Source organism: Oncorhynchus gorbuscha, linkage group LG22 (assembly GCF_021184085.1).
Source record: "Oncorhynchus gorbuscha isolate QuinsamMale2020 ecotype Even-year linkage group LG22, OgorEven_v1.0, whole genome shotgun sequence".
Taxonomy (NCBI): Eukaryota; Metazoa; Chordata; class Actinopteri; order Salmoniformes; family Salmonidae; genus Oncorhynchus; species Oncorhynchus gorbuscha.
Genome location: NC_060194.1, coordinates 13826085 through 13851806, shown reverse-complemented (window position 1 = coordinate 13851806; position 25722 = coordinate 13826085). Strand labels below are relative to the sequence as shown.

At 43.7% G+C, this 25722-nt stretch overlaps 1 protein-coding gene across 1 annotated transcript in view; it reads right to left on the bottom strand.

Moving 5' to 3' along the window:
* Positions 1-18929, bottom strand: part of LOC124009271 (xenotropic and polytropic retrovirus receptor 1 homolog) — a 33453-nt gene extending 14524 nt beyond the window's left edge. Inside the window, exons 1-2 of the mRNA XM_046320897.1 lie at positions 18457-18929; positions 9885-9936 (exon numbers count right to left, since the gene is read on the bottom strand). Of these exons, the coding sequence (XP_046176853.1) occupies positions 9885-9936; positions 18457-18525 (121 nt within the window). The 5' untranslated portion in view covers positions 18526-18929. The remainder of the gene's footprint in view (positions 1-9884; positions 9937-18456) is intronic.
* Positions 18930-25722: the final 6793 nt, after the last annotated feature.

Below are 25722 nucleotides of genomic sequence, written 5' to 3'. Positions count from 1 at the left end.
CACAAGCATTTCGCTACACTCGCATTAACATCTGCTAACCATGTATGTGTATGTGACAAATAAAATTTGATTTGACCTATAGGTAAACAGACTAGACATTTTTTTATGTTTAGCTTGCATTCAACTGCCCCTCCCTGTTGCACACAAGCTTCCATTTCCCCTGTCACAAGGGGATTTATGGCTGATGTAAGGTTAAATCTTCAACCCTCTTACTTTATTTGGTACTTATAGTATTTCACCTCGATGGGAACACGTATTTTATTAAAGTTGAACATGTGCTCTTAATGACAGAATGTAAACATTTGGTGAAATCAAATTTTTCACTTTCACATATCAAAAGGCACCGAATTCACGGAACGATCCAATTTCACTATCTGGAATATCTGAAAAGGCGAACAGGCTACTATTGTGATATTGCTGCTGGTAAACTTTCTTGACTTGGACATTAATATTTGCCATCACATGACTAACCTTTGTTTAACCAGCTAAACAGCTGCTCTTATCCAAAATGTGTTTTAGAGTTACCCTTCTAGCTAATAGGCTATGTTAGAGTTTACACTTCTACTTCAACAACATTGTGGGGAGGTCAAAATAATGAAAAACGATCTACCAAAGCTATTCATTTTTTAAATAAATTCCTTCTCCTTGCCATTTTTCATTCACCTGATGATAAGACATGTTAATTCACCTGATGATAAGACATGTTAATTCACCTGATGATAAGACATGTTAATCTGTATTTTCTGCTAATGTATGATGGGGCTCCCTGGGCTGCCGGTTTGACTGAGAGGGGGTCCCTGGGCTGCCGGTTTGACTGAGAGGGGGGGGGGGGACTGAGAGGGGGGTCCCTGGGCTGCCGGTTTGACTGAGAGGGGGGTCCCTGGGCTGCCGGTTTGACTGAGAGGGGGGTCCCTGGGCTGCCGGTTTGACTGAGAGGGGGGTCCCTGGGCTGCCGGTTTGACTGAGAGGGGGGTCCCTGGGCTGCCGGTTTGACTGAGAGGGGGGTCCCTGGGCTGCCGGTTTGACTGAGAGGGGGTCCCTGGGCTGCCGGTTTGACTGAGAGGGGGTCCCTGGGCTGCCGGTTTGACTGAGAGGGGGGGGTCCCTGGGCTGCCGGTTTGACTGAGAGGGGGGGGGTCCCTGGGCTGCCGGTTTGACTGAGAGGGGGGTCCCTGGGCTGCCGGTTTGACTGAGAGGGGGGTCCCTGGGCTGCCGGTTTGACTGAGAGGGGGGTCCCTGGGCTGCCGGTTTGACTGAGAGGGGGTCCCTGGGCTGCCGGTTTGACTGAGAGGGGGTCCCTGGGCTGCCGGTTTGACTGAGAGGGGGGTCCCTGGGCTGCCGGTTTGACTGAGAGGGGGGTCCCTGGGCTGCCGGTTTGACTGAGAGGGGGGTCCCTGGGCTGCCGGTTTGACTGAGAGGGGGGTCCCTGGGCTGCCGGTTTGACTGAGAGGGGGGGGTCCCTGGGCTGCCGGTTTGACTGAGAGGGGGGTCCCTGGGCTGCCGGTTTGACTGAGAGGGGGTCCCTGGGCTGCCGGTTTGACTGAGAGGGGGGGGCTCCCTGGGCTGCCGGTTTGACTGAGAGGGGGGGGCTCCCTGGGCTGCCGGTTTGACTGAGATGGGGGGGGTCCCTGGTCTAAAGTAATTTAAAGTTTAGTATGTGCCTCGATACAGTGCTGCCACACTCCTGTAATACCTCAGAAGGCCAGCAGGAGGAACCGTTGGCGAGAGGGCAGCAGGTTGGTTCCGAGTAATTCCCAGTGTTACAGTATTAGGTTCACTTACAGTAGAGCTATGGGTAGTCCAGACAGGTGCGTCTGACTCAGTGTCTGAGCACTATCTGAGTCAGAACAACCAGACTGTGGTCTGGAAAAGACTGGGTGGGTGTCAGGGATATTTCAAGAAGTCTACCTTCCTCTTACGTGCTCATGTAGGGTTCCATGTACGTTTTTATCAGGTGCATTTGTGCTTGGATAGATTAGAAACTGGCACACACTGTGGCTCCCCACTGGAGTTAAGGAAAATGGTGACCCCTGTATTACGTTCTCGATGACTTGGATTCCTGAAATCGGTTTTTGAAACTATGGTACATAATCTCATATATTTTGTGGGACCAAAGATGCTGAAATGAACTAGAGATGTAATAGGCTAGGAGGATCTGAGAGGAAAGGATTCATCGCCCTAATCGCCTTTTGCCTTAGATGAGAAACGATGATTCATAACAAAAATGCTCATCCTTCCGCTTTCTGCAGAACGAGTCTATCATGAATACATTACACACGCAAGGACACATGCATTCAGACGTTTGCAGCAAAAGATAAATCACTGGAAGGTTTTTTTCTGGATAAAAATGGGGCTTAGATAAAAGGTCAGCCAGTCAGAGCAGCTGAATTCTGTCCGGTCCGTGGGCAGCCCGAGAGAGAGCGAGTGAGAGAGCGAGAGAGCGAGAGAGGTCATCGCTAGAGTCTGAATCCACTGGAGGAAGAGAGGATGGGGAGAATGATGGATGAGTGAATGGATATAATAGCTGAAAGATACAGCTCAGAACACTCCCTGTAGAACTGTATGCTGAACAGGATGTTAGCCTGTGGCAGTGCCGTTGGCGGGAAAGTATATCCCTTTTACTGACCTTTCAGGGTCTCTATGTTTTGCACGTGTCTTCAGTCAAAAGGTTGTAGAGAAATGTAAATATTGAGAGATTTTTTTATAGAAAGGATCTTCATAGTGCTTTCCCCTACTGTCCTCTAAGCTTCAGTGATGTCTCAGTTCGCTAAATCTAGCGGATGACAAAAACAAGTTCAAAGTTGAGGGAGAAATACATTTTACGTAGATGGGTAATGACATGATTTGAATTTCTTAATTTCTTTCTTGTGTGTGTTATGACTCCAGTTTCAATATACAGTGACACATGATGACCAAATCTGAGTGGGGACTATCCAAGAGGGGTTGTTGTGAGTCTGCAGATTAAATAGAGCTCCTTTTATTAAAAGATATGCTATTTTATCTCAGACAGGGATCCTGACTGTGGCTGAATCATGGACTAAATTGACAGTTTTTCCTCAATGTCCCCTTTCTTGTTTTTCCTTCGTCTTAGGCCATATATATATATATATATATATATATATATATATATATATATATATATATATATATATATATATATATATATATCAAGCAACATCTTCTGCCCCTTTGTGCAGTTGCTATAAATATATATATATATATATCATCAAAATATATATATATATATAATCATCGAAATATATATATATATATATAATCATCGAAATATATATATATATATAATCATCGAAATATATATATATATATATATATATATATATAATCATCGAAATATATATATATTTCGATGATTATATATATATATATATTTCGATGATATATATATATATATAGCAACTGCACAAAGGGGCAGAAGATGTTGCTTGAATACCAACGGGATCCTAATATTATTGAATTGCTATAAACCCCTCAATAGGCTATAAGCTGCCTCTGCTATATATCACCCAATAAAACCCTTCTCTGGTGTGATGTTAATCAAGTTCAATGTACACAAAGTGTACAAAATATTAAGAACACCTTCCTAATATTGTGTTGCTCCCCCCCTTTGCCCTCTGAACAGCCTCAATTCATCAGGGCATGGACTCTACAAGGTGGTGAACGCGTTCCACAGGGACGCTGGCTCATGTTGACTCCAATGCTTCCCACAGTTGTGTCGAGCAGTCTCGATGTCCTTTGAGTAGTGGATCATTCTTGATACACACAGGGAAACTGTTAAGTGTGGGAAAAACCCAGCAGTGTTGCAGTTCTTGACACAAACTGGTGCGCCTGGCACCTACTACCATACCCCGTTCAAAGGCACTTCAATATTTTGTCTTGCACATTCACCCTCTGAATGGCAAACATAAACAATCAATGTCTCAAGGCTTAAAAACTCTTATTTCACCTGTCTCCCCCCTTCATCTACACTGATTGAAGTGGATTCAACAAGTGACATCAATAAGGGATCATAACTTTCACCTGGTCAGTCTGTCGTGGAAAGAACATGGTGTTCATAATGTTTTGAACACTCAGTGTATAGTGTAAGAAGTTGAACTCCCGGGTTGATTAAGGTTATCAACTGCCCCAGCGCATGGTAACAGCCACTGTAGTACTGGTAGCCAGCCCCTGTATAACTGGTTTGGGTAACTCTATATACCTCCACAGAACTGGGTCACTGAGGCCGTCTGGGCCCTGAGGAGGGCTGACAAGATTGGAGATACACACCAACCAATCTATACACAGCTGGGTGACACACTGCCAAATCACAAGAGAGCCTGAGCACTAGGCACACATTGTTGACCTATTTGGCTGAAGAAAGACCCTTAAAACAATTTTGACACGGTGGGTAAGATGGTGGTGGCAGTGAAGTCAGACTTGTGAGCGTGCTGGTGAAGTGACATAATAATGTCTGTGTGTGAAAATTAACGGGCGAAACCAACCTCACAAGTCTGCAAACCTCAGCTGTTTAAGGACCATCATTAACTTTTCAATTACATTCAATTTAGCCTAAAATGGGCCTGTGATTATCGTTAGTCTGCCATGGCAAATAACAGCTATTTACACCCAGTTCTGGCACACACACGTAATGGCACAAAAACAGCAGCCGAGATAATCAACACACACCCACACACATATTCATAAGCAACAGCCATTCCTAACTGTCATTTACCACACGTGGGTAGGTCGCATCCTCGCTCCCGTTCTCTCTGACACACTCACACAACACACTGACAAACAGCTGCATCGATCACAACAATACATTCACTCATCGTTCTATTATCATCGGTTGATTGGAAGAAGAAAAAAAAACAATGCCTTTCGGCCTAATTCATGTGGTAAAACGCATCTACGGTGCATCATAGCGATGAAAACAAAGACGACTGCAGTCTGCAGTTGAGAGTTTGGAAAGGGTAGGTCTACTGAACAAAGAGCTAAGGGTATTAACAAAAATCTAAAACTCTTGGTTGGGTAGTTTCACAGTGTGCGAAACTGCGGTGTCTTCTTGGTTATGTAACACCGGTTGGTTACTACATTGCTATTACAGTAAACACACTGGGAGCATAACAGTGTCCCAATACTTTTTTGCACTGACGCACTGATGAGTCGAGTTTCAACTTGGGCAACACTCCAGGCCATGTGTCCACTGTCCAGCCATTGCAACCGCACCTACAGACCCAGAGATCGGCTCGCTCCAATCCTATCAGTGGCACTGATGTTGAACTATGACCTCAGATGAACACAGGAATCTGTGTTTGTTTTTGCGCCGAAGAAACCCAGGGATATACAGTGTCCTCAGAACGTATTCAACCTCCTTGACTTTTTCTACATGTTGTTGTGTTACAGCCTGAAATGAGATCGTGTCACTGATCTACACAATACCCCATGATGTCAAAGTGGAATTATGTTTTTAAGAAATGTTCACAGATTAATCAAACATTAAAAGCTGAAATGTCTTGAGTCAATAAGTATTCAACCCTTTTAGGCTTGCCATAACAAAGTTCAGGAGTAAAAATGCTTAACAAGTCACATAATAGGTTGGATGGACTGTGTGCAATATTAGTGGTTAACATGATTTCTTTGAATGACTAACCCATCTCTAGACCCCACACATACAGATAATTGTACGGTCCCTCAGTCGAGTAGTGACTTTTAAGCACATATTCAACCACAAAGACCAAGGAGGTTTTCCAATTCCGTGCAAAGAAGGGCACCTACCTAATGGTACCCATCTACCTTTTTATACATCCCTTTGAGCATGGTGAAGTTATTAATTACGCTTTGGATGGTGTATCAATACACCCAGTCACTACAAAGATACAGACGTCTTCCTAACTCAGTTGCTGGAGAGGAAGGAAACCACTCAGGGATTTCACCATGAGGCCAATGGTGATTTTAAATCAGGTACAGAGTTTATCTGGGGCGGCAGGTAGCATAGTGGTTAGAGCATTGGACTAGTAACCAAAAGGTTGCAAGATGTCAGCTCTGGGATTCTAAGGTAACAAAAAAAAAAGCTGTGATGGGAGAAAACTGTGGATGGATCAACAACATTGTAGTTACTCCACAATAGTACTAACCTAAAATATTCCAAAACATGCATCCTGTTTGCAATAAGGTACTAAATTAAAACTGCAGCTTTGTCCTGAATACAAAGCATTACGTTTGGGGCAAATCCAACACATCACATTCCAAATACTTCATATTTTCAAGCATGGTGATGGCTGCATCATGTTATAGGTATGCTTGTCATCGATAAGGCCTGGGGAGCTTTTCAGGATAAAAGAAACTGAATAGAGCCAATACCAACGTTGTCTTGGTAAGCCACTCCAGTGTAGATTTGGCCTGGTGTTTTAGGTTATTGCCCTGCTGTCTCCCAGTGTCTGTTGGAAAGCAGACTGAATGTTCCTAGTTACAGTTTTGACTTAAATCAACTTGAAAATCTATGGCAAGACTTGAAAATGGCTGTCTAGCAATGATCAACAACCGTTTTGACAGAGCTTGAAGAGCTTTAAAAAGGATAATGGCAAAATATTGTACACTCCCCTTGCGCAAAGGGGAGACTTACCCGTTAAAACACCCCTAGGGTAATTTGACGTGACGTCACTTTGAATATTGAATAGCCCCGTGTGTTTTATGCTAGAGACGTAGTTTCTTTAAGTGGTGTTCATTTTTACCCTGTTATTTAGAACCTGGCGGACAACTATGAAAGCTCAAATCAAGTGTATTCACCCACTGGCTCAGACAGCTGAACAGACAAAGACATGTTCCCACCAGCACAAGTATATATACCCCAATTTAGGTGAAGTCTCCTCCTTCACTCTAAACATTACATCTTTATTGCTAGGCAGGAAGCTAAGTGATGCGGCTAATAAACGGTTCCTTCTTTCTCCCGTCAATATGACCTGACCTGACCTCAGCCCCCATCCCTCACTAATCCGCAGCTCTCCACACTATCAGTAACCGCAAGCATGTGATTGCCTTTCCCTCACACAGTAACATTCCAAGCCCCTGGCTCATAACCAACCTTAATCGACTCTACCATATACATAACCAATAACTTCTGGTGTAACAACCAGACTGTGGCCAATTCTCCTTTTCCATAGGATACCTGATTATTAACAATATTTCAAATTTAGAAGTCAGAACCCATCAGTGGCGACAGCTCAATCCTCTCGTTCTGCCGATTCTTATAAAGCTTGCGCCAATTCCATAACATGGGGCGTGTGAAAGGACACGATCACGGAGGTGGTTTTTTTTTTTTTACTCTACGACATCCACAGGCTTTACGGCAGTCATCTGAACATTGACGCCCAAGTCCTAATTTCCAAGATGTCTTCTCACAAAACCGACTATCCAGACTGAACCGTTTGAGCTACAAAAGGAATAAGTCAACAACATGGACAGGTAAGACTCTCACGGACGTTTAGCTCTGACGCACACAAGCTTTAGGGGAGTTGCCAGGAAGCTAACCCAGTGCCGGGCCTTATAAAAATAAAAATAAGATCACACAACGTGAATAGGGTGCAACAGTGCCATAACCAAAGTGACTAAATATGGGTCTAACAAATAAATCCTAAATGTACTTATATCGCCTAAATATAGGACGGACACGTCAACCTTATTCCTTAGGATTCATTTTTTTACTCTGTTTTGCCATTTTATGAATGTGTTATTGAATGCGTTTCTATGGGCTATAGCAGTAAAGGCCAAAATCAATATAAAAAATATATACATTTTATTATAAACTGGGTGGTTTGAGCCCTGAAATCTGATTGGCTGAAAGCCATGGTATATCAGACTGTATACCACAGGTATGACAACACATTGGTAACCAGTTTATAATAGCAATAAGGCTCCTAGGGGGGGTTGCAGTATATCGCCAATATACCACGGCTAAGGGCTGTGTCCAGGCACTCCGCGTTGCGTCGTACATAAGAACAGGACTTAACAGTGGTAATGTACCACACCTCCTCGTGCCCGATTGCTTAAATATACCTACACGGTTCCTAAAATTCAAAATCAAATTGCTAAATGATCCATGGTATGACCATTTTAAAATATATGTTCGCTTAGTAGATATCGCAAACCAAGGGCTTAGACCTATAGGAGTTTGTTATTATTCCAGAGTATTTTGTGTAGATCATTGATTTAAAAAATTACAATTAAATCAATTTTAATCCTACGGTAGGTGGTTAAAGTATTTGAAATGATTTCAAATTGTATTTGAACCCAGGTCTAACACACAGACATGCACGTGTTCTGATAGCAAACCATTTCTATCCCTTGAAAGAAGCTACACTGTACAATACTCAAACCTACATGCCTTCTCGGGTCCCTTCAAGCTTTGACTTGCCTAACGCCTCTAACTTCAGGCACATCTCAGGGTTGATCGATACCAACTCTTTTCACCCTAATCAGCTACACTATACAATCCTCCACCTACATGTGTGTACTGCAGTTCCCTCCAGCTTTGACTGTGTTACAGACCTCAGGCTCCTACAAAAGGTGTTGACAGGCAAGTGGAACAAAGTAGCCTCTGTGGCCTGGTCAAACGTAACAAGCTGGATTAAGTCTTCAAGCTCACAATGCCATGCAGGCACCACAGGGAACTCTTAACAAAGGACCATGACGCTTTGCACTGAGAATCACGCTGTAGAAATGGATTAGCCGTCCAATAAACTGAGGACAGCTATGATTACGCCAGCGACAATAGAAAAAGGAGCAAAGCATTCTGTCATTCTCGTTGATGTTAGACCAAAGACTGATGGACAGAAACTTTGTTTAAAGAAAGAGGGGTATTTGAGGGATGAAGTTTGCTTATTGTGCACTTTTCTTCCTCTCCCTGGCTCAACACTTTTCCTCTCCCTGGCTCAACACTCTCCCTGGCTCAACACTCTCCCTGGCTCAACACTCTCCCTGGCTCAACACTCTCCCTGGCTCAACACTCTCCCTGGCTCAACACTCTTCCTCTCCCTGGCTCAACACTCTTCCTCTCCCTGGCTCAACACTCTTCCTCTCCCTGGCTCAACACTCTTCCTCTCCCTGGCTCAACACTCCTCTCCCTGGCTCAACACTCCTCTCCCTGGCTCAACACTCCTCTCCCTGGCTCAACACTCTTCCTCTCCCTGGCTCAACACTCTTCCTCTCCCTGGCTCAACACTCTTCCTCTCCCTGGCTCAACACTCTTCCTCAACACTCTTCCTCTCCCTGGCTCAACACTCTTCCTCTCCCTGGCTCAACACTCTTCCTCTCCCTGGCTCAACACTCTTCCTCTCCCTGGCTCAACACTCTTCCTCTCCCTGGCTCAACACTCTTCCTCTCCCTGGCTCAACACTCTTCCTCTCCCTGGCTCAACACTCCTCTCCCTGGCTCAACACTCTTCCTCTCCCTGGCTCAACACTCTTCCTCTCCCTGGCTCAACACTCTTCCTCTCCCTGGCTCAACACTCTTCCTCTCCCTGGCTCAACACTCTTCCTCTCCCTGGCTCAACACTCTTCCTCTCCCTGGCTCAACACTCTTCCTCTCCCTGGCTCAACACTCTTCCTCTCCCTGGCTCAACACTCTTCCTCTCCCTGGCTCAACACTCTTCCTCTGCTCTGTCTTTCCTTCTCTCCATTTTCCACTTTGCCCAGCGCTCTCCTGGTCCATCAAATGCAGGTGATTGACATTGTTCTTGCATTGATATCTGCAGCAGTTTGATACTGAAAGGCCATGGGCTACCTAATAGTGGTGTGTTAGGGGGGGGGGGGGGGGTCAGGGTTGGGCCCTAATAGTGTGCAATATGCACGTACACTGTACACACACTCACACACACACAGCTTATTTTACCTTCGATAGAGGGTGCCTGGTCCTGGGCAGAATACAGCATATCCTTGAAAGCCTGCAGAGCAGAAATATAAAATCAAGAAAGGGGTAAATAAAATAATAATCACTAACCTAACTAATCGGATGACACATAAAAAGGCCTAATCCACTGCAGACATTTTGTTTGAGGCGACATGACTTATGTTTCAACATGTAAACCCTTTAAATGATGCACTTTAGGTGCACACATGTAAGCCTACAGCACAATGTGTTATAACAGCACATGATACAGTGTGACTATTTTACTCGCATATGCACCTAAATGTTTTGCTGTGCGACCCAGAATTTTTTTATTTAGGAGCACCAGCACACATAGAAATATGAAGTATTATTACCTCATACTTTTCATTCTCCGCAATGTCTTTGTGTCCACCTACATTTTTTTGTTTTGTTACTTAGGCGCACACGTCCTCCTTGTAAAAAAGCTCAGCGTAGAGCCCTGTGATGTGCTGTAGAGTATGACTCATGACGCTGCCGCTCCTTAACATGGGCAACCAGATTATTCCACCACTGACTAGCTAAAACAGCCAGAGAATTTCTGCCTAGGAGCAGGAGCAAGTAAGCAGGCAGGCAGGCACAGAGGTAGACAGACGGAGACCAGAGAGAGAGAGACCAGAGACAGTACAACCAACCAGCCAGCCAGCGGAAGCAGCCAAGCTGTGTGATAAAAACGGGTCATGCAAATCTAACAATAGAGAAGGTGAAAAAGGGGAAGTGTTCTGTCCCAGCTTTCCTTGGCATCAGGATGACAAAGGAAACAGTCAAGGTTATTCTGGTGCATCACGGAGCCAATCACACAGAACAGAAAGCCCTAGCCCCCTAGCCAGAGTCCAGACAATGGGTTCAGAATAGACAGAGTCAGCAGCAGATAGCTACTGCAGTCTTTCTACATCTCTGTGTGTGTGTGTCCCAGAGTGCAGAGAACAAGAAGCCCCTCGTTATTGTGGAGAAGCCAGTGAGACAGACGACAATACAAGTCCTCGGTGCCAATAGAGCCGCATGGTCAAGGTCACTCATGCTCTGCTGAATGAGTGGATTCAGTAGATTTACAAACAAGAGCAGCGAATGAAGAGAACAAATGGACAAAGGATTGAGAAAGAAGTCTAGTTCACTGGAAGACAACCTATTGGTTGTTGTACCGACGTGGACAAGTGCAAACAGGAGTTTCAAAGTCTTGCCTGTTTTATTTCTGCCCATGGTGGATGATGAGCACGTGGTGCTGTTTGTGCATGACCTGGGATCAGTCATTGCGCTTTGGGTTCGTTGGCATACGTGTGTTGTGTGGGAGTGTTTGGAGTTTCTTTGTGTGTATTATCTTACAGTGGGAATCACAAATCAATCATTCCCAATCATTCAGTGTTTGCTGGTTCTTTATCAGGGTTCCATACTGTCACCTTATCCAACTTGTGTGTGTGTGTGTGTGTGTGTGTGTGTGTGTGTGTGTGTGTGTGTGTGTGTGTGTGTGTGTGTGTGTGTGTGTGTGTGTGTGTGTGTGTGTGTGTGTGTGTGTGTGTGTGTGTGTGTGTGTGTGTGTGTGTGTGTGTGTCCAACACTGCCAACCCCCACTGTTCCCAACAACAATGATGTAAGCAGATCCATTCTCACATGCTTGTTTTTTTTTCTCTCATCATGTGACTCCTTGGAACAACAGCTTCACCATCAGGCTACAATAACAAGCATCCTCAGTTCCTCAGTCCAAGACATGCCTTTTAAAGTGTCCAGATAAATGCTACTCCTAGCCAAATAGCCTGGGGTCAGCTTTCGCTGCCTTAAGCCAAGCCTTTAGACACGATTAGAAATGGTGTCCTTTAGAGTCTACCCTACCTAGGTGGAGGATAAAAGGACTTGCACTAGTTTATACCTATTCTCTTAGAACTTGGCTAGATCAGATAGAATCTCAGAAGCATTCAATAGCGAGACGGCGTGAGAACCAAAAGACTAGGGGCCCCATCTGTGTAGTCCTCCATCTTAGCTGTGGTCGTCTGCGAGGGGTTGGTTGCGTTCCAGCCCGTCTCCACACAGTCGGACCGTACGTACCATCAGACTGCTAGCCTACATCGTATTAATGTGGTTCCGAAGATGTAAAACGCTTCAAGGCATTGTGAGATCTGATCATTTTGCACAGTGCGGCGGGCTGGAACGCGACCCGGTGTCTTTCTTACTCTGCCCTGTAGCTGAGCCAGTTGCGGACAGTGATATGACCCCGCCGTGAGCCTGGTCCCTGCTCTGCACCCCACGAAGACGGCCACAGGACTGTCCCTGTGAGAGCGAGAGCTAATATCAATTGGAACAGTCCACCGTTGAACGCTCCAGTAGTTTTATTAGAAACATTCATTTTGACCACACGGGAAGATCTGAAGATGACCCCTTTGTGGTAAAATCATTGCTAGTAAGTAAAACCACAGGGACATTTAGCTCCTAGGCTTTACCGTGAGAAAGTGTCTTCCTCTTTTTCACATGACGTTTTCTACCTTTGTTTTGTATTAGTTTCATACTAGCAGTCCAGTGTTTCCATAGGGTTGTTCGATTTTAAAATGGTGACTGTGAGGAACAGATAGATTTTGACTGAGCAGCTAATTGTTTGTGGCACAGATGGTAGGGATGATAACAGCAACAGAGGCAGCAATGGCATGACGTGGTCTGCTTACAAAGCTCACCAACTGTCATGCGATGCTCAGCATGTAGCCTTAAAAAGACAGGGCGCCGTGCTACTAGTGTAGCGAAAGCCCACGCTTTCCCACACTACCCACGGTGTGTGGGTGTGTACGTGACAGAGAGGGCAACTGCCCCTGCTTGAGCCTGTGTCTGTGCAGTAAGTGTATCAGCGGGTGCTAAAGCGTAAGTTTCTTAAAGAAAGCAGAACACTACAGGCAGGCGATTATCCCTTTAGCCCAACCTCCCTCCATCCTCCCTATTCTCTGACGCTGTACTCCTGTTGGCCTTTCACAGGTCTGTGGTATCTTTGCATATGGCTGTACTCACACAGCATGGACCGTAATACAGGCCAAACAACAACACAAGGCCAGCCAAAATCAAAGCATTGTGGACTGTGGAGGTGTGTGTGTATTTGGCTACACCAGGAGGAGTCTAGGAGACAGAGCCTGGTTAGAATGAACAGTCAAGTTGAGGGACTTCTGACTACAACTGACCGCTGACTCTGTCTGCAACCCCACTGCATTTGCCTGCCTAATAGGCTACTAAGCTAAAAGAAACCCATATATATATATATATATATATCAGTTGTCACATTTATAATAGGATTACATCTACTCTATGATGCACAAGCCAAGATGAAGGTGTAGGTTGTCTATAAACTATTAACTACTGGTGAGTTAGCCACTGCATCTCCAATGTGAGCTTGTAAACCATAATCAGGGTCATATTCATCGAACAGAAAAAAACTGACTGAAAAAGGAAGGGACTACCTGAACGGGTCCAATAAGAAACTTGTTTTTGTTTTCCGTTGCAAACCGTTTTGCCCTAATGAATACGACCCACCCTTGCTTTCTGCAATGACAACAGCGATAATCATAAACTGTGACTTTAATGGGTTCGGCGTAACTCGCATCAGGTGACAGCCAGCAGCCAGAAAAAACGGCTGACACCAGCGTTCCACAAGAGCGAAAGATACAGCAGTGTAGACAACAACAGAGGTCACAAAGACAGCACTAAGACTGGCACTGGTTGTTATTCTCAATGACAACCGTAACCAGTCACACACACACACATGAATACAGACAGACATGAATATGGCACGCAAACACATGAATGCGCACACAGTCACACAGGGTCAATCTGGCGTTCATACTTCTTGCGCTTCGCAGAGCAGCGCAGAGCTGTTGTGAAGGAAGTTGTCAAGGAAGTGAGTTTGTTTATACAGGACCTCCCGCCCTCACCTACCATCAACCAATCATGTCAATGCAGAGCTATATGTAACCCTCCACGTTGTTACAAAATTTGGGCGGCGCGCGGCCATGCGGTACAAAGCTCCTTTTGGACTCTGCGTGCTACCGGAGGCTCCGCAATTGCATCACATCCTTCATACAGAACCTCCGACCACATTTCAGGTATAAATCGGCTTTAAGCCTCAGCCCGTTTCCCTGCTGAATCTAATTCAGAGGCAGTACAGTGCTCTGCTCATACAGAATGGTGAGTGCAGTGGCCAGCTTCCCTCTTGCCCTGAGAGAGAGAGAGAGATCAGTGAACAAATACAACACCTATATTCTCAGAGCTGCACATGCATACGTGTGTCTGTGTGTGTGTTCACACTCAAACAAACCACACACACAGCTAGGCAGAATCTAACAAACAGGTTCTCATAAATAGGCAGATTCTCAGAATACACTTCTGAAAACCACTACACAAGTGATAATTCGTTCCTATGTGTTGTGCAACTCTAGCCAACAGCCGGGAGTCTGAAAAGACTAATTGTGTCATCATTGTGTAAAGAACTGACCCCAGCAATAGCCAGAGACATCATTCAGTGTCTGTTCCAGCCCTGCCAATCTCTAATCGGTAGGCTAATCCCACGAAGGAAACCTCCGCAGCACTGATGTTAGATGATTAAATTATATGTACTGCAGATGGAGAGTGCTACTTTCTGAGGGAGGAAAAAAAGGGGGGGGGGGGGGGCTGGGTGTGGTGGACACATAACTAGACCATATTTCATACATTTTTAAGAATGCCGGCCAGCACACCTGCATGGATCAATATGCCATAAATCTATTTGGTGTGTATGCTTATTTCATAACAAAGAAATGCTTAAGGGACCACTGGTCTGGACCCATTTTGTTCACACACTGTCCTACAGACTGTGGGAGGGCAAGCTGACGCTTTACAGAGATGTTTTATTTTTTAAAATCAGTGCAAGAAGCAGCAATGCGTAGATTACAACTGGAAGCAGCTGTGGCTCAGTCTGACTGAGGACTGCAGCCGTCGTCACCTCCAAATGCAGGTGCTCATTGAAGAGCTACAGTATGTTGCTGCAGTCCACACCAGTTCCATAGATTGCAGGTCTTCTCAATCATCCCCATTGAACAGAGGCACTGAGTTTGTTAGTAGCTGTGATGTAGGGTTCAGCCAGAATAAGACTAACATAAAAAACAAAATGTGGGAAAAAGTCAAGGGGTCTGAATTAGAGGTCGACCGATTAATCGGAATGGCCGATTAATTAGGGCCAATTTCAAGTTTTCATAACAATGGGAAATCTGTATTTTTGGGTGCTGATTTTTTTATATATTTTTTTATTCCTTTATTTAAGTAGGCATGTCAGTTAATTAAGAACACATTCTTATTATCAATGACGGCCTAGGAACGGTGGGTTAACTGCCTCGTTCAGGGGCAGAAAGACAGATTTTCACCTTGTCAGCTCGGCGATCCAATCTTGCAACCTTACAGTTAACTAGTCCAACGCAATAACAACCTGCCTCTTTCTAGTTGAACTCCACAAGGAGTAAGCCAAGGTAAGTTGCTAGTTAGCATTAAACTTACCTTATAAAAAACAATCAATCATAATCACTAGTTAACTACACATGGTTGATGATATTACTAGATATTATCTAGCGTGTCCTGCGTTGTATATAATCTGACTGAACATACAAGCATACAAGTATCTAAGTATCTGACTGAGCGGTGGTAGGCAGAAGCAGGCGCGTAAACATTCATTCAAACAGCTGTTTATAACATCAAGCCTATCAACTCCTGAGATGAGGCTGGTGTAACCGAAGGGAAATGGCTAGCTCGTTAGCGCGCACTAATAGCGTTTCAAACGTCACTCGCTCTGAGCCTTCTAGTAGTCGTTCCTTCCTTGCTCTGCATGGGTAACGCTGCTTCGATGGTGGCCAGAGAGGAGAGAGGAGAGGGACGGAAGCTATAGTGTTACACTGGCAATACTAAAGTGCCTATAAGAACATCCAATAGTCAAAGGTTAATGAAATACAAATGGTATAGAGGGAAATAGTCCTATAATTCCTATAATAAGTACAACCTAAAACTTCTTACCTGGGAATATTGAAGACTCATGTAAAAAGGAACCACCAGCTTTCATATGTTCTCATGTTCTGAGCAAGGAACTTAAACGTTAGCTTTCTTACATAGCACATATTGCACTTACTTTCTTCTCCAACACTTTGTTTTTGCATTAACATGTTTCATTATTTATTTGAGGCTAAATTGATTTTACTGATGTATTATATTAAGTTAAAATAAGTGTTCATTCAGTATTGTTGTAATTGTCATTATTACACATTTTATTATTAAAAAAATCGGCCGTTTAATGGGTATCGGCCTTTTTTGGGCCCTCCAATAATCGGTATCGGCGTTGAAAAATCATAATCGGTCAACCTCTAGTCTGAATACTTTCCGAAATCTTATAGTTAGTCGTTTCATAAATTGATTATACTTTTTACAAAATATTATTAATTTTAAGCCTTATTCATACAGTTTTGTTGAATAGGAAATACATTAAATATTTGTAGTGTACTTGAGCTTGTATCATCAGCAATTTATCAGTTTTAACCAGAAAAGTTAGATTTGAACCTTTCTTGCAGTATGCAGCATTACTAGTTATTGTTTATTGCACTCATGATAAATAATTACTTGGGAGATTATGTAGATTATATTTTCAATTACATATAGTTTTAACGTTTCAGAGGTTAATTCCTCAATCTCAGTTCTGTGCATACCAGCATGTGACAAAATCAATGGTGCAAAACCAAAGATATTGATCTGTTTTAAGCAATCAATCATGTCATGGTGATGACTAACTTTTACACCAATCGGAGGTTAAAAAAAATAATAATAATAAAAAAAGGATATGCAATTCAAATCAATTTTATGGGGTGAAAATGCAAGCTTGTGTAAGGTAGTAACACAAACTGTCCACATTAGGGAAGTTAATGCAACATACAATAATTTAATATGGCAAAGTAATTCAACTTGTCAATTTAAAAAGGTGCAATATGCAGAAATGAATCTGCCATTCCCTGGTTGTTAAAATTTGAATAGTTCGCCTAATTTCAGTTTATGTGACAAAACAAGCAATCTAAACCAGGGTTCCCCAAGCCACGAGTTCGCTACATCTGCTATACATGTGTTCAGTGTGACAAATACATGTTTTCTTTTTTGCATTTTTATTGTTGGACATGAACTGTAAAAACACCAGGAAATCAACTATTTTAAATTTGAGAAAACTGTTCCCAAGTATTCCCACGCATAATAGAGACATTGGTGATTGTAAACAAATAATAGATTGGATTTATATAGCACTTTTCTACTAACTGACGGTGCTCAAAGTGCTTTATGTTCTGACCTCATCCACCATCAATATGTAGCACCCACCTCAGTGATGCACGGAGACTATTTTTGTGCCAGAACTCCCACCACACATCAGCTACCAGGTGGAGAGGTGAGGAGTGATATATGCCAATTAGGAATGAGGGGGATGATTAGGTGGCCATGACAGAATGTGACCAGGTTGGGAATTTAGCCATGACACAGGGGTGAACACCCCTACTCTTACAATAAGCGCCATGGGATTTTGATTGACCACAGAGAGTCAGGACACCCGTTTTAACATCCCATCCGAAAGACGGCACCCTATGCAGGACAATGTTACCAAATGTAATCAAGGTTTGAAACAATTATGTTTTAGTCAACAACAAAAAATAATGATTATGTTCTGGCCCTCCTACCATCCGCTGAATAACAAATTGGCCCACGGCTGATTCTAGTTGATGATCCCTGATCTAAACCCTGTGAAATATATTTTCAATTTCCGCTGTTTGAAGCTGGTGTACAAAACCGAAAGTAAAAGATGCTATAACGAAATTTAAGAAGGGAAGCATAGAAATAGCGCACATCTACCGCTTCTTAGATTTGCTTTCAATAAGAATGACATTTATAATTCACATTTCTGTGAATTTCGTCGGTTGCCCAAAAAGTTACATATTGCAGTTAAGATTATAGTACATGTTGCCCACTCACCAACTATTGCAACAATGACATTATTTCTTAACCATTTAGAGGGTTTAAAAATGCTCTCAAACACAATTTAACCTAACGCAGAAGCCTGAACGTCTGAAGTCTCTAATCGTAGCTGATTAAACTCAACACCACGACTTACGATGGAGTTGAGCGGCGACTAATTTAGTGTGGGCGGACTGGAGCTCCGATGTCTCAGTAAATTAAGTTTTTATCCAAAACTGCTGATTTCAGCACCGAAATAGCCTGCAATTACAAACGACATTGTTCTGTGTAATTGCAGGCTGTTCTTTGGGTGCTGAAATCAGTCGTATTTCGTAAATCGTGGAGTTGAGTTTAGTCGGCAAGGGTTCAGCCGAAACTATTTTCGATTCTGGCGAGGTGGTTACCGAGATAATTTAGCAAGCTAAACCGATATTACTAGTTGGGTTGGCTATAAAAAAACGAAGCTCCGTTAAGAAAACCCCCCTTTGGGCACCTACTGTAGCTAGCATAATTTAGCTAGCTGCGCAAGACAACAAGCAATACCGCTAACGTTAGCTAGCTAGCTATTTACCTCATACTGGATGTATTGTTTTCTCCATTCAGGAGTGATGTGCGCCGAAAGGTGCTCCGTGAATTTCATCCTTCCTCAGCGGTTCCCCTCCCAGGGTTTCGACGATGAAATACTAGCTGTCAGATGACTTTCTTTGTGGGGAATGGATATCATACAGCTAGCTTTTTAAAATAAAGCCAGCGTGGATGATGTGACAGAATCACCACTGAGCAATGTTTGTCATCCAGATTATGACTGTGCTGCTCGGTCCAAGATCCCCTTTTTCTCCGTCTCACATTATGGTCGGAGAACGTTGGCGGGACAACCCCGAAACATAACTGCAAGATGATGCTCCTCTCCTCCTTTATCTTTACTATATTGTCACTATAATACACTCTTATTTCGCCTTTAGTTGTTACTTTGACAATATTGTTTTTGTGATAACACGGGTCTAGCCTCTTGTGCTGTAAAATCGTTCAGTCGCCATCATTGGGTAGAAAGTGACGTACTTGTGTCGTCACCGCTCATAGAACGCACAAAATCATGCGTGTAATCATTACGCCAATTCTGTTGCAAAACGTTTCGTCTGTTGTAGAACGTATTGCAACAGAAAGCATTTACTCCAAACATATATATATATATATTGCAACAGAAACCGTCTACTACAAACGGAAAACGTTTTGCAAGGAAAACGAGAGTTTATATTGGCTAAATTCAGGTAGGACCGTCCCCGTTTCTGTTCTGCTCTGTTTGCCTCCGTTTGGTTCTATAACGGGCAACGGTTTCATTTGCGAGACGTAATGAATACACCACAGGTGGATTGTTTTCTCCAAACTCTCCCCGCTCCCTACATTTGGAAAATGCCACTGTCTTTCCCACAATTTAATAGTCTAAACCACTGATTTTGCTGTGACTGTCCAAACCCTTGCCAGATGGCCAGACATCATACATTTGCGTTGTGAACATCAGTGTCTCCCAGAGCAGTGCTATATTTATCAACAGACTATGAGTCGGAGATTGATTGACCCCAAGTAGGTCTGGCACCAAGGCGTTATGAACAGAGCTCAGACTGTTCCTTGGTATGCAACCAACAGAATAAGACACATCGTTACGTAGTCACTAGATAATAATAAGGATACATGTCATGTAGGGATTGAGGGAAAGAGTCAGAGTAGGACTTGAACCTGCAATTCCAGGCCAAATGCACAACTACCTTTTAGGTCCAGACTTCTTGGTACAGAGCAGCAGGCTATGCTCACAGTCGACACTGTTCCCGCTCTCTCAAAACGCGGCACGTGAGTTTCTTTTGACAACAGCGCCCTCAAGTGTCAATATCAGATATGCCTGGAGCGTAATGTCACCAAGCAGTGCCCATAGGGAGCGCCAAAGCTGGTGGGTAAAGAAGATAAGGCCGTTTACTATAGAACAAGTGTTTACAGTTCTGGTCGACTTAAGAGGTGGCTCTCCTAAAGGTACCAATGCGATAGCAGCTGAGTCTAGTCTAATTAGTTAATTAAACATGTTTAATTGTCTGTGCGTTTGGTCCTTCAACTGATCAACATTTTTGGCTTTAAAAAAAATATATATCCAAGAGGAAAGTATTATTTATCCAACCTTTTAGAGGTCCAGTACTGCCTTTGAAATGTATATTAATTGGCACATGCGCAAAACCATGTAAACGCCTGCAAGACTTCAGTTAGTATGCATTCATCTCGTGCATGTACTTCCGTCTTGTGCACCTGCATTAAGTCATAAGAAAACAGATATTGATTGCCACACACAGAGACGGATCAGATCCTCCTCTCCACCCTCTCCGAGTTGGGCATCTCCGGCGCGGCCCACGCTTGGATTGCGTCCTACCTGACAGGTCGCTCCTACCAGGTGGCGTGGCGAGAATCTGTCTCCTCACCACGCGCTCTCACCACTGGTGTCCCCCAGGGCTCTGTTCTAGGCCCTCTCCTATTCTCGCTATACACCAAGTCACTTGGCTCTGTCATAACCTCACATGGTCTCTCCTATCATTGCTATGCAGACGACACACAATTAATCTTCTCCTTTCCCCCTTCTGATGACCAGGTGGCGAATCGCATCTCTGCATGTCTGGCAGACATATCAGTGTGGATGACGGATCACCACCTCAAGCTGAACTTCGGCAAGACGGAGCTGCTCTTCCTCCCGGGGAAGGACTGCCCGTTCCATGATCTCGCCATCACGGTTGACAACTCCATTGTGTCCTCCTCCCAGAGCGCTAAGAACCTTGGCGTGATCCTGGACAACAAACTGTCGTTCTCAACTAACATCAAGGCGGTGGCCCGTTCCTGTAGGTTCATGCTCTACAACATCCGCAGAGTACGACCCTGCCTCACACAGGAAGCGGCGCAGGTCCTAATCCAGGCACTTGTCATCTCCCGTCTGGATTACTGCAACTCGCTGTTGGCTGGGCTCCCTGCCTGTGCCATTAAACCCCTACAACTCATCCAGAACGCCGCAGCCCGTCTAGTGTTCAACCTTCCCAAGTTCTCTCACGTCACCCCGCTCCTCCGCTCTCTCCACTGGCTTCCAGTTGAAGCTCGCATCCGCTACAAGACCATGGTGCTTGCCTACGGAGCTGTGAGGGGAACGGCACCTCAGTACCTCCAGGCTCTGATCAGGCCCTACACCCAAATAAGGGCACTGCGTTCATCCACCTCTGGCCTGCTCGCCTCCCTACCACTGAGGAAGTACAGTTCCCGCTCAGCTCAGTCAAAACTGTTCGCTGCTCTGGCTCCCCAATGGTGGAACAAACTCCCTCATGACGCCAGGACAGCGGAGTCAATCACCACCTTCCGGAGACACCTGAAACCCCACCTCTTTAAGGAATACCTAGGATAGGATAAAGTAATCCTTCTCACCCCCTCCCCCCTTAAAGATTTAGATGCACTATTGTAAAGTGGTTGTTCCACTGGATGTCATAAGGTGAATGCACCAATTTGTAAGTCGCTCTGGATAAGAGCGTCTGCTAAATGACTTAAATGTAAATGTAATACTTAAATGTACTAACTGAAGTCTTGCAGGCGTTTACATGGTTTTGCGCATGGGTTTATTTTATTCTTTCCTGTGGATATGTTGTCTCAAATGTTGACCAGCTGAGAGACCTACCCCATTGGGCAATTGGCAGAGTAAGTTCAAACATAATTGTATTCAACATTTGTGACAGACAAGGGACGTTTCGGTTTTTTTCTCAATGTAAATGTGGGTAGAAAGTTTTCAGGAAATGTAAAGCATCGCCACAATCGGGATCTCCCTGGATTCCTCTGGCTGCTTGTAAAAGAAGATGAATATCTTCAATAAATGTCAAATATATATATATTCTTTGCGGACAGGGATTTTACTCTGTAATTCTCACAAATCATAATTTTTGTGTAAATGTTTAGTTTTTCTTGTAAGGATTCAGAATACTGTTGTGAAAAGGGCAGCTAGTACTCACCCCAAAAGAGGGATGTTTACATGCTAAGTTAACCCTATATTAAAGAATGACAAGACCCCACAAAGTTAAATCCTCTTGGCCATGAAAATGAATGAAACTTGAATTACTGTAATTGAACTCGGGAAATAAGCTTCGCTGCATGTGTGCTGATTTTTGATTGTGTGAATATGCTGCAAAGTCAGCTCCACCTCTGTAGTATGACACTAGTTCTGTTATATAACTATTTAGTGCTTGAGTGTGTGCGTTGTGTGCTTGAGTGTGTGTGCGCGTGTGTGTGAGTTTGTGTGTGTGTGTGTGTGTGAGAGAGAGGGAGAGATCATCAATACCTAAACACAACTTTTTTTCTCAATAAATCTTTATTAGGCATGAAGTTAAAAAAACAGTGATTTAAAAAAAATGTGGGCCTAACACACCATGCACAATGGAGGACAGCATTTGAGATGGATTACTCTTGCCTTTCAATTACATAAGAGTTGAGTTTGCTTTGTTTTGATGTCAACATCCGCTCTAGACAGCCAAAGGCAGACTAACAGCATGATGACACTGGCCCCATCGGACTTTGGTCAAATTCAGCACCATGTATCGTGGACAGCGCCTCTGTGCCGCACCACACCACATAATGCTGGCTTGAAATGGCAAACATGTATGTCTCCCTGCAACGATAACGAAGTGAAATCTGTATAGGAAATTATATTTGGTGGTAGAATCACTAATTTAAGCGTTATTGATTAGGCTACATATGCAATGATTTTAAATGAGCCCCCGAGTGGCGCAGCGTTCTAAGGCATTGCATTTCAGTGCTAGAGGCCTCATTACAGACCCAGGTTCGATTCCAGGATGTTTCACAACCGGCCTTGACTGGGAGTCCCATAGGGTGGCGCACAATTGTGCCAGCGTCCAGGTATTGCCGGGGTAGGCAGTCATTGTAAATATTAGTTTGTTCCTAACTGACTTACCTAGTTAAATAAATAAAAAACAGCGTCCATTTAGTGCTGTAGGCCGAGGGCTCGGCTCTTGGCATTCACCGCGTGCCTTAATTGAATGACTTTAAATCAAGGTCCGCTGTGAACACGGAGAGCCGGAGTCTAAATCATGGATGGAGAGAAAAAGGCGTCACCGGTATCCATTTTAGGCAAGGCTATCCATATTCTCACCAAAAGAGAAAACCGGTCCTTGTCCCTTCGAATGGGGGTGCATTCCATATAGCGTAGCCTAATTTCCATATAAGATGTTGCAGCCAATTGAGTCGGTCAACAATAACTCAATTGTCTATCCCTAAAACCTGCGTCTCGAATTTGGATAATGTTTGGCCCCTGAAATGTCGTTGACTCAACCTCGGCTATTCATAAGGAGATCACCAATACGCCTACGAGATAATCCACGGCAGCCATTATAAGATAATCAAGTTGGTTAGGGACGGCAGTGCATTTTAGTCCTTGTAGGAAAGGGTATGCATTGCTCTGGATTTGGAGGTTGTAGGCTACCACAATGAAACGCCTTAAAATGAAAAGCGGTGGCACATTTGATGTCCTTACGCGCCTGTCATAAAGCATAAGCAAACATGTTATTTACCATAGTAGTATGACTAGAATAATCATATAAAAATACCAAGGCCGTTATTCCTCAGACATTCATTCAGAGATGGAGGGGAGATCATCTAGGCCAAACAAACACCATAGCCTGCAACACCACTAATCCGACATCGCATGCAAACATTTGAAAATTCTGCAACGCCCAAATTCACCGAAAAACGCAAAGATGAAAAATACAAAATACAGAAATCACCAAAAGGATGACACTTTTAGCCCGTGTCTGTTTGAAGGGCAACAATGATTAGGGTAAATAAAATAACATACAAATTCTGCCAAATACCAACCGTGCGCATATATGTTGTCTATTATCTAAAGAGAAATAACTTATTGAAATACAACCCACATAAATAAAACGACACAGATTTTAACTGCATATAGGCTATTCTGGTCCATGACGCATTCTTTCCTCAGGAATGATCCCCAGTCGCATAGCACTTCATATCACGTCTGAGGTCGTCTCCAGAATTCGAGGGATTTTGATTCGATGCCGGGAAAAAATAGTTTCAAATCAAATCTAATAGCCTACATCCTCGTTCGGCATTCTTCTTCGGTGAGAATTGTACTATTATAAGTCGTTCTTGACGATAGCAATTTAGCATCCTTTCAGCGCGAGAGGATTACGAGCAGGGTCAGTGACGTCACCATGCAGACAGATGCTCCAAAATCCTTCTCATCCTCATCCAATGCCCTTGAGACTGTTGCTGCGCTTGCAATTTTACCAGCCTTTTCTCAAATAGCTATTTGCAAAAAAAACGTCCATCTATATTTTTTTCCACAAGTTAGCAATATTTCCATATGCCGAGTGTGAACATTTGTGTCTTAGGCTTGGCTGTGCATGATGACACGTGAATAAACCGTCAATTATGTATAGGTCTAATTCTAATTGGCCTACTCTCGTCAGATACTCACGCAGCACACACTTTGGGTCTTTTAGCAACAAGCCTATCAGAATATTTACAAACTATATCAAGATTTAAAATATATAGGAGCCATCCAAATAAACTGCATAATTCAGCGATGGACATACCGGTCTGAGTTTGCCACGAGAGAGCAGTATAGCCACACAAAGTACCTTGATGCACAGTTCAAAGGATTTCAGCCACACTGATAAAGAATGTTAGATTCATATTGATTAGTCAGGACTGATGAGCTCAGTTTCACAGATGCCTCTGGCCAGCCATGGATGTGCATGTGTCCAGTCTAAACACATGATTCAATGGCTCTATTCTTCAGATTCGGTATGTCATTCCATTATAAACCTGTCACCATATTCGGTACATTGTGCACTCTGTTCATAAGAACATCTCGCCATATAACATAGCTGAACAGAAATGCTATGGACAGAGAATGACATTCTGCTTAACCTTTTCCTATTTTCCTAGTTTGCACTTTCAGTCATTAGTTCCCTGTGATGGAACCACATCTGTTCTGTCTTAACACAGCATCAAACCATGTGACTCTTTGTGGAGCAGCAGGCTATACCACACCCACTTTATCTAGCTGGACAGTGGCCTTGTGATTTCACCAATGAGAAAGGAAATGAACAAAGGATGAATGCTTTGTCTTACAACACATACTCCACTTGCTTTTAACCCTTGATATTGGGGAAGGGCCGATATTGGATGAAGGTGAAATCCCAGGTTGCATGCGGTCACACACCTTAGTTTTTACCCTAGTTAAATCTTGAATAGCGTTATCAGCTGTTACACAGTACAGACACAGTTTCTGGCATTATTTGTTTGTTTACTACTTAACATCACAGTAATCCTGCTTTCCCGAATACATGAGCATTATGACCTCAATCCCTTTCTCTTAACAATAGCAGAACAGTATGCTCATCCCTTTCAAGAGATTAAAACAGATCCAGATCTCAGTGCCGTTAATGGGCCTCCATCTTGTCCTTCACTAATGACCGCTTGAGGCAGAAGTTGCCCTTACACACAGATCTAGGATCAGATTTCTTTGCATACCTGCAATTCTAACATCTGACTCTTCACTGCTGGTTGGGGGCAACTACCTACTCCTATATGACCACTGATACACACAATAGCTGGATAGGTATCCACCATATTGCTCTCAAGTGGTCAGTGCTTTCAGATCAGTGTTAGTGATGGAATAAAATGGAAGGAAAGTTATAAAGCTTCAGTCATGGTGCTGAGGTGTCCAGGGATGTAACCAGGCAACCAATTCCTGATAGTAAGATGTGCAATACCTGAAGGTCCCAGCTTT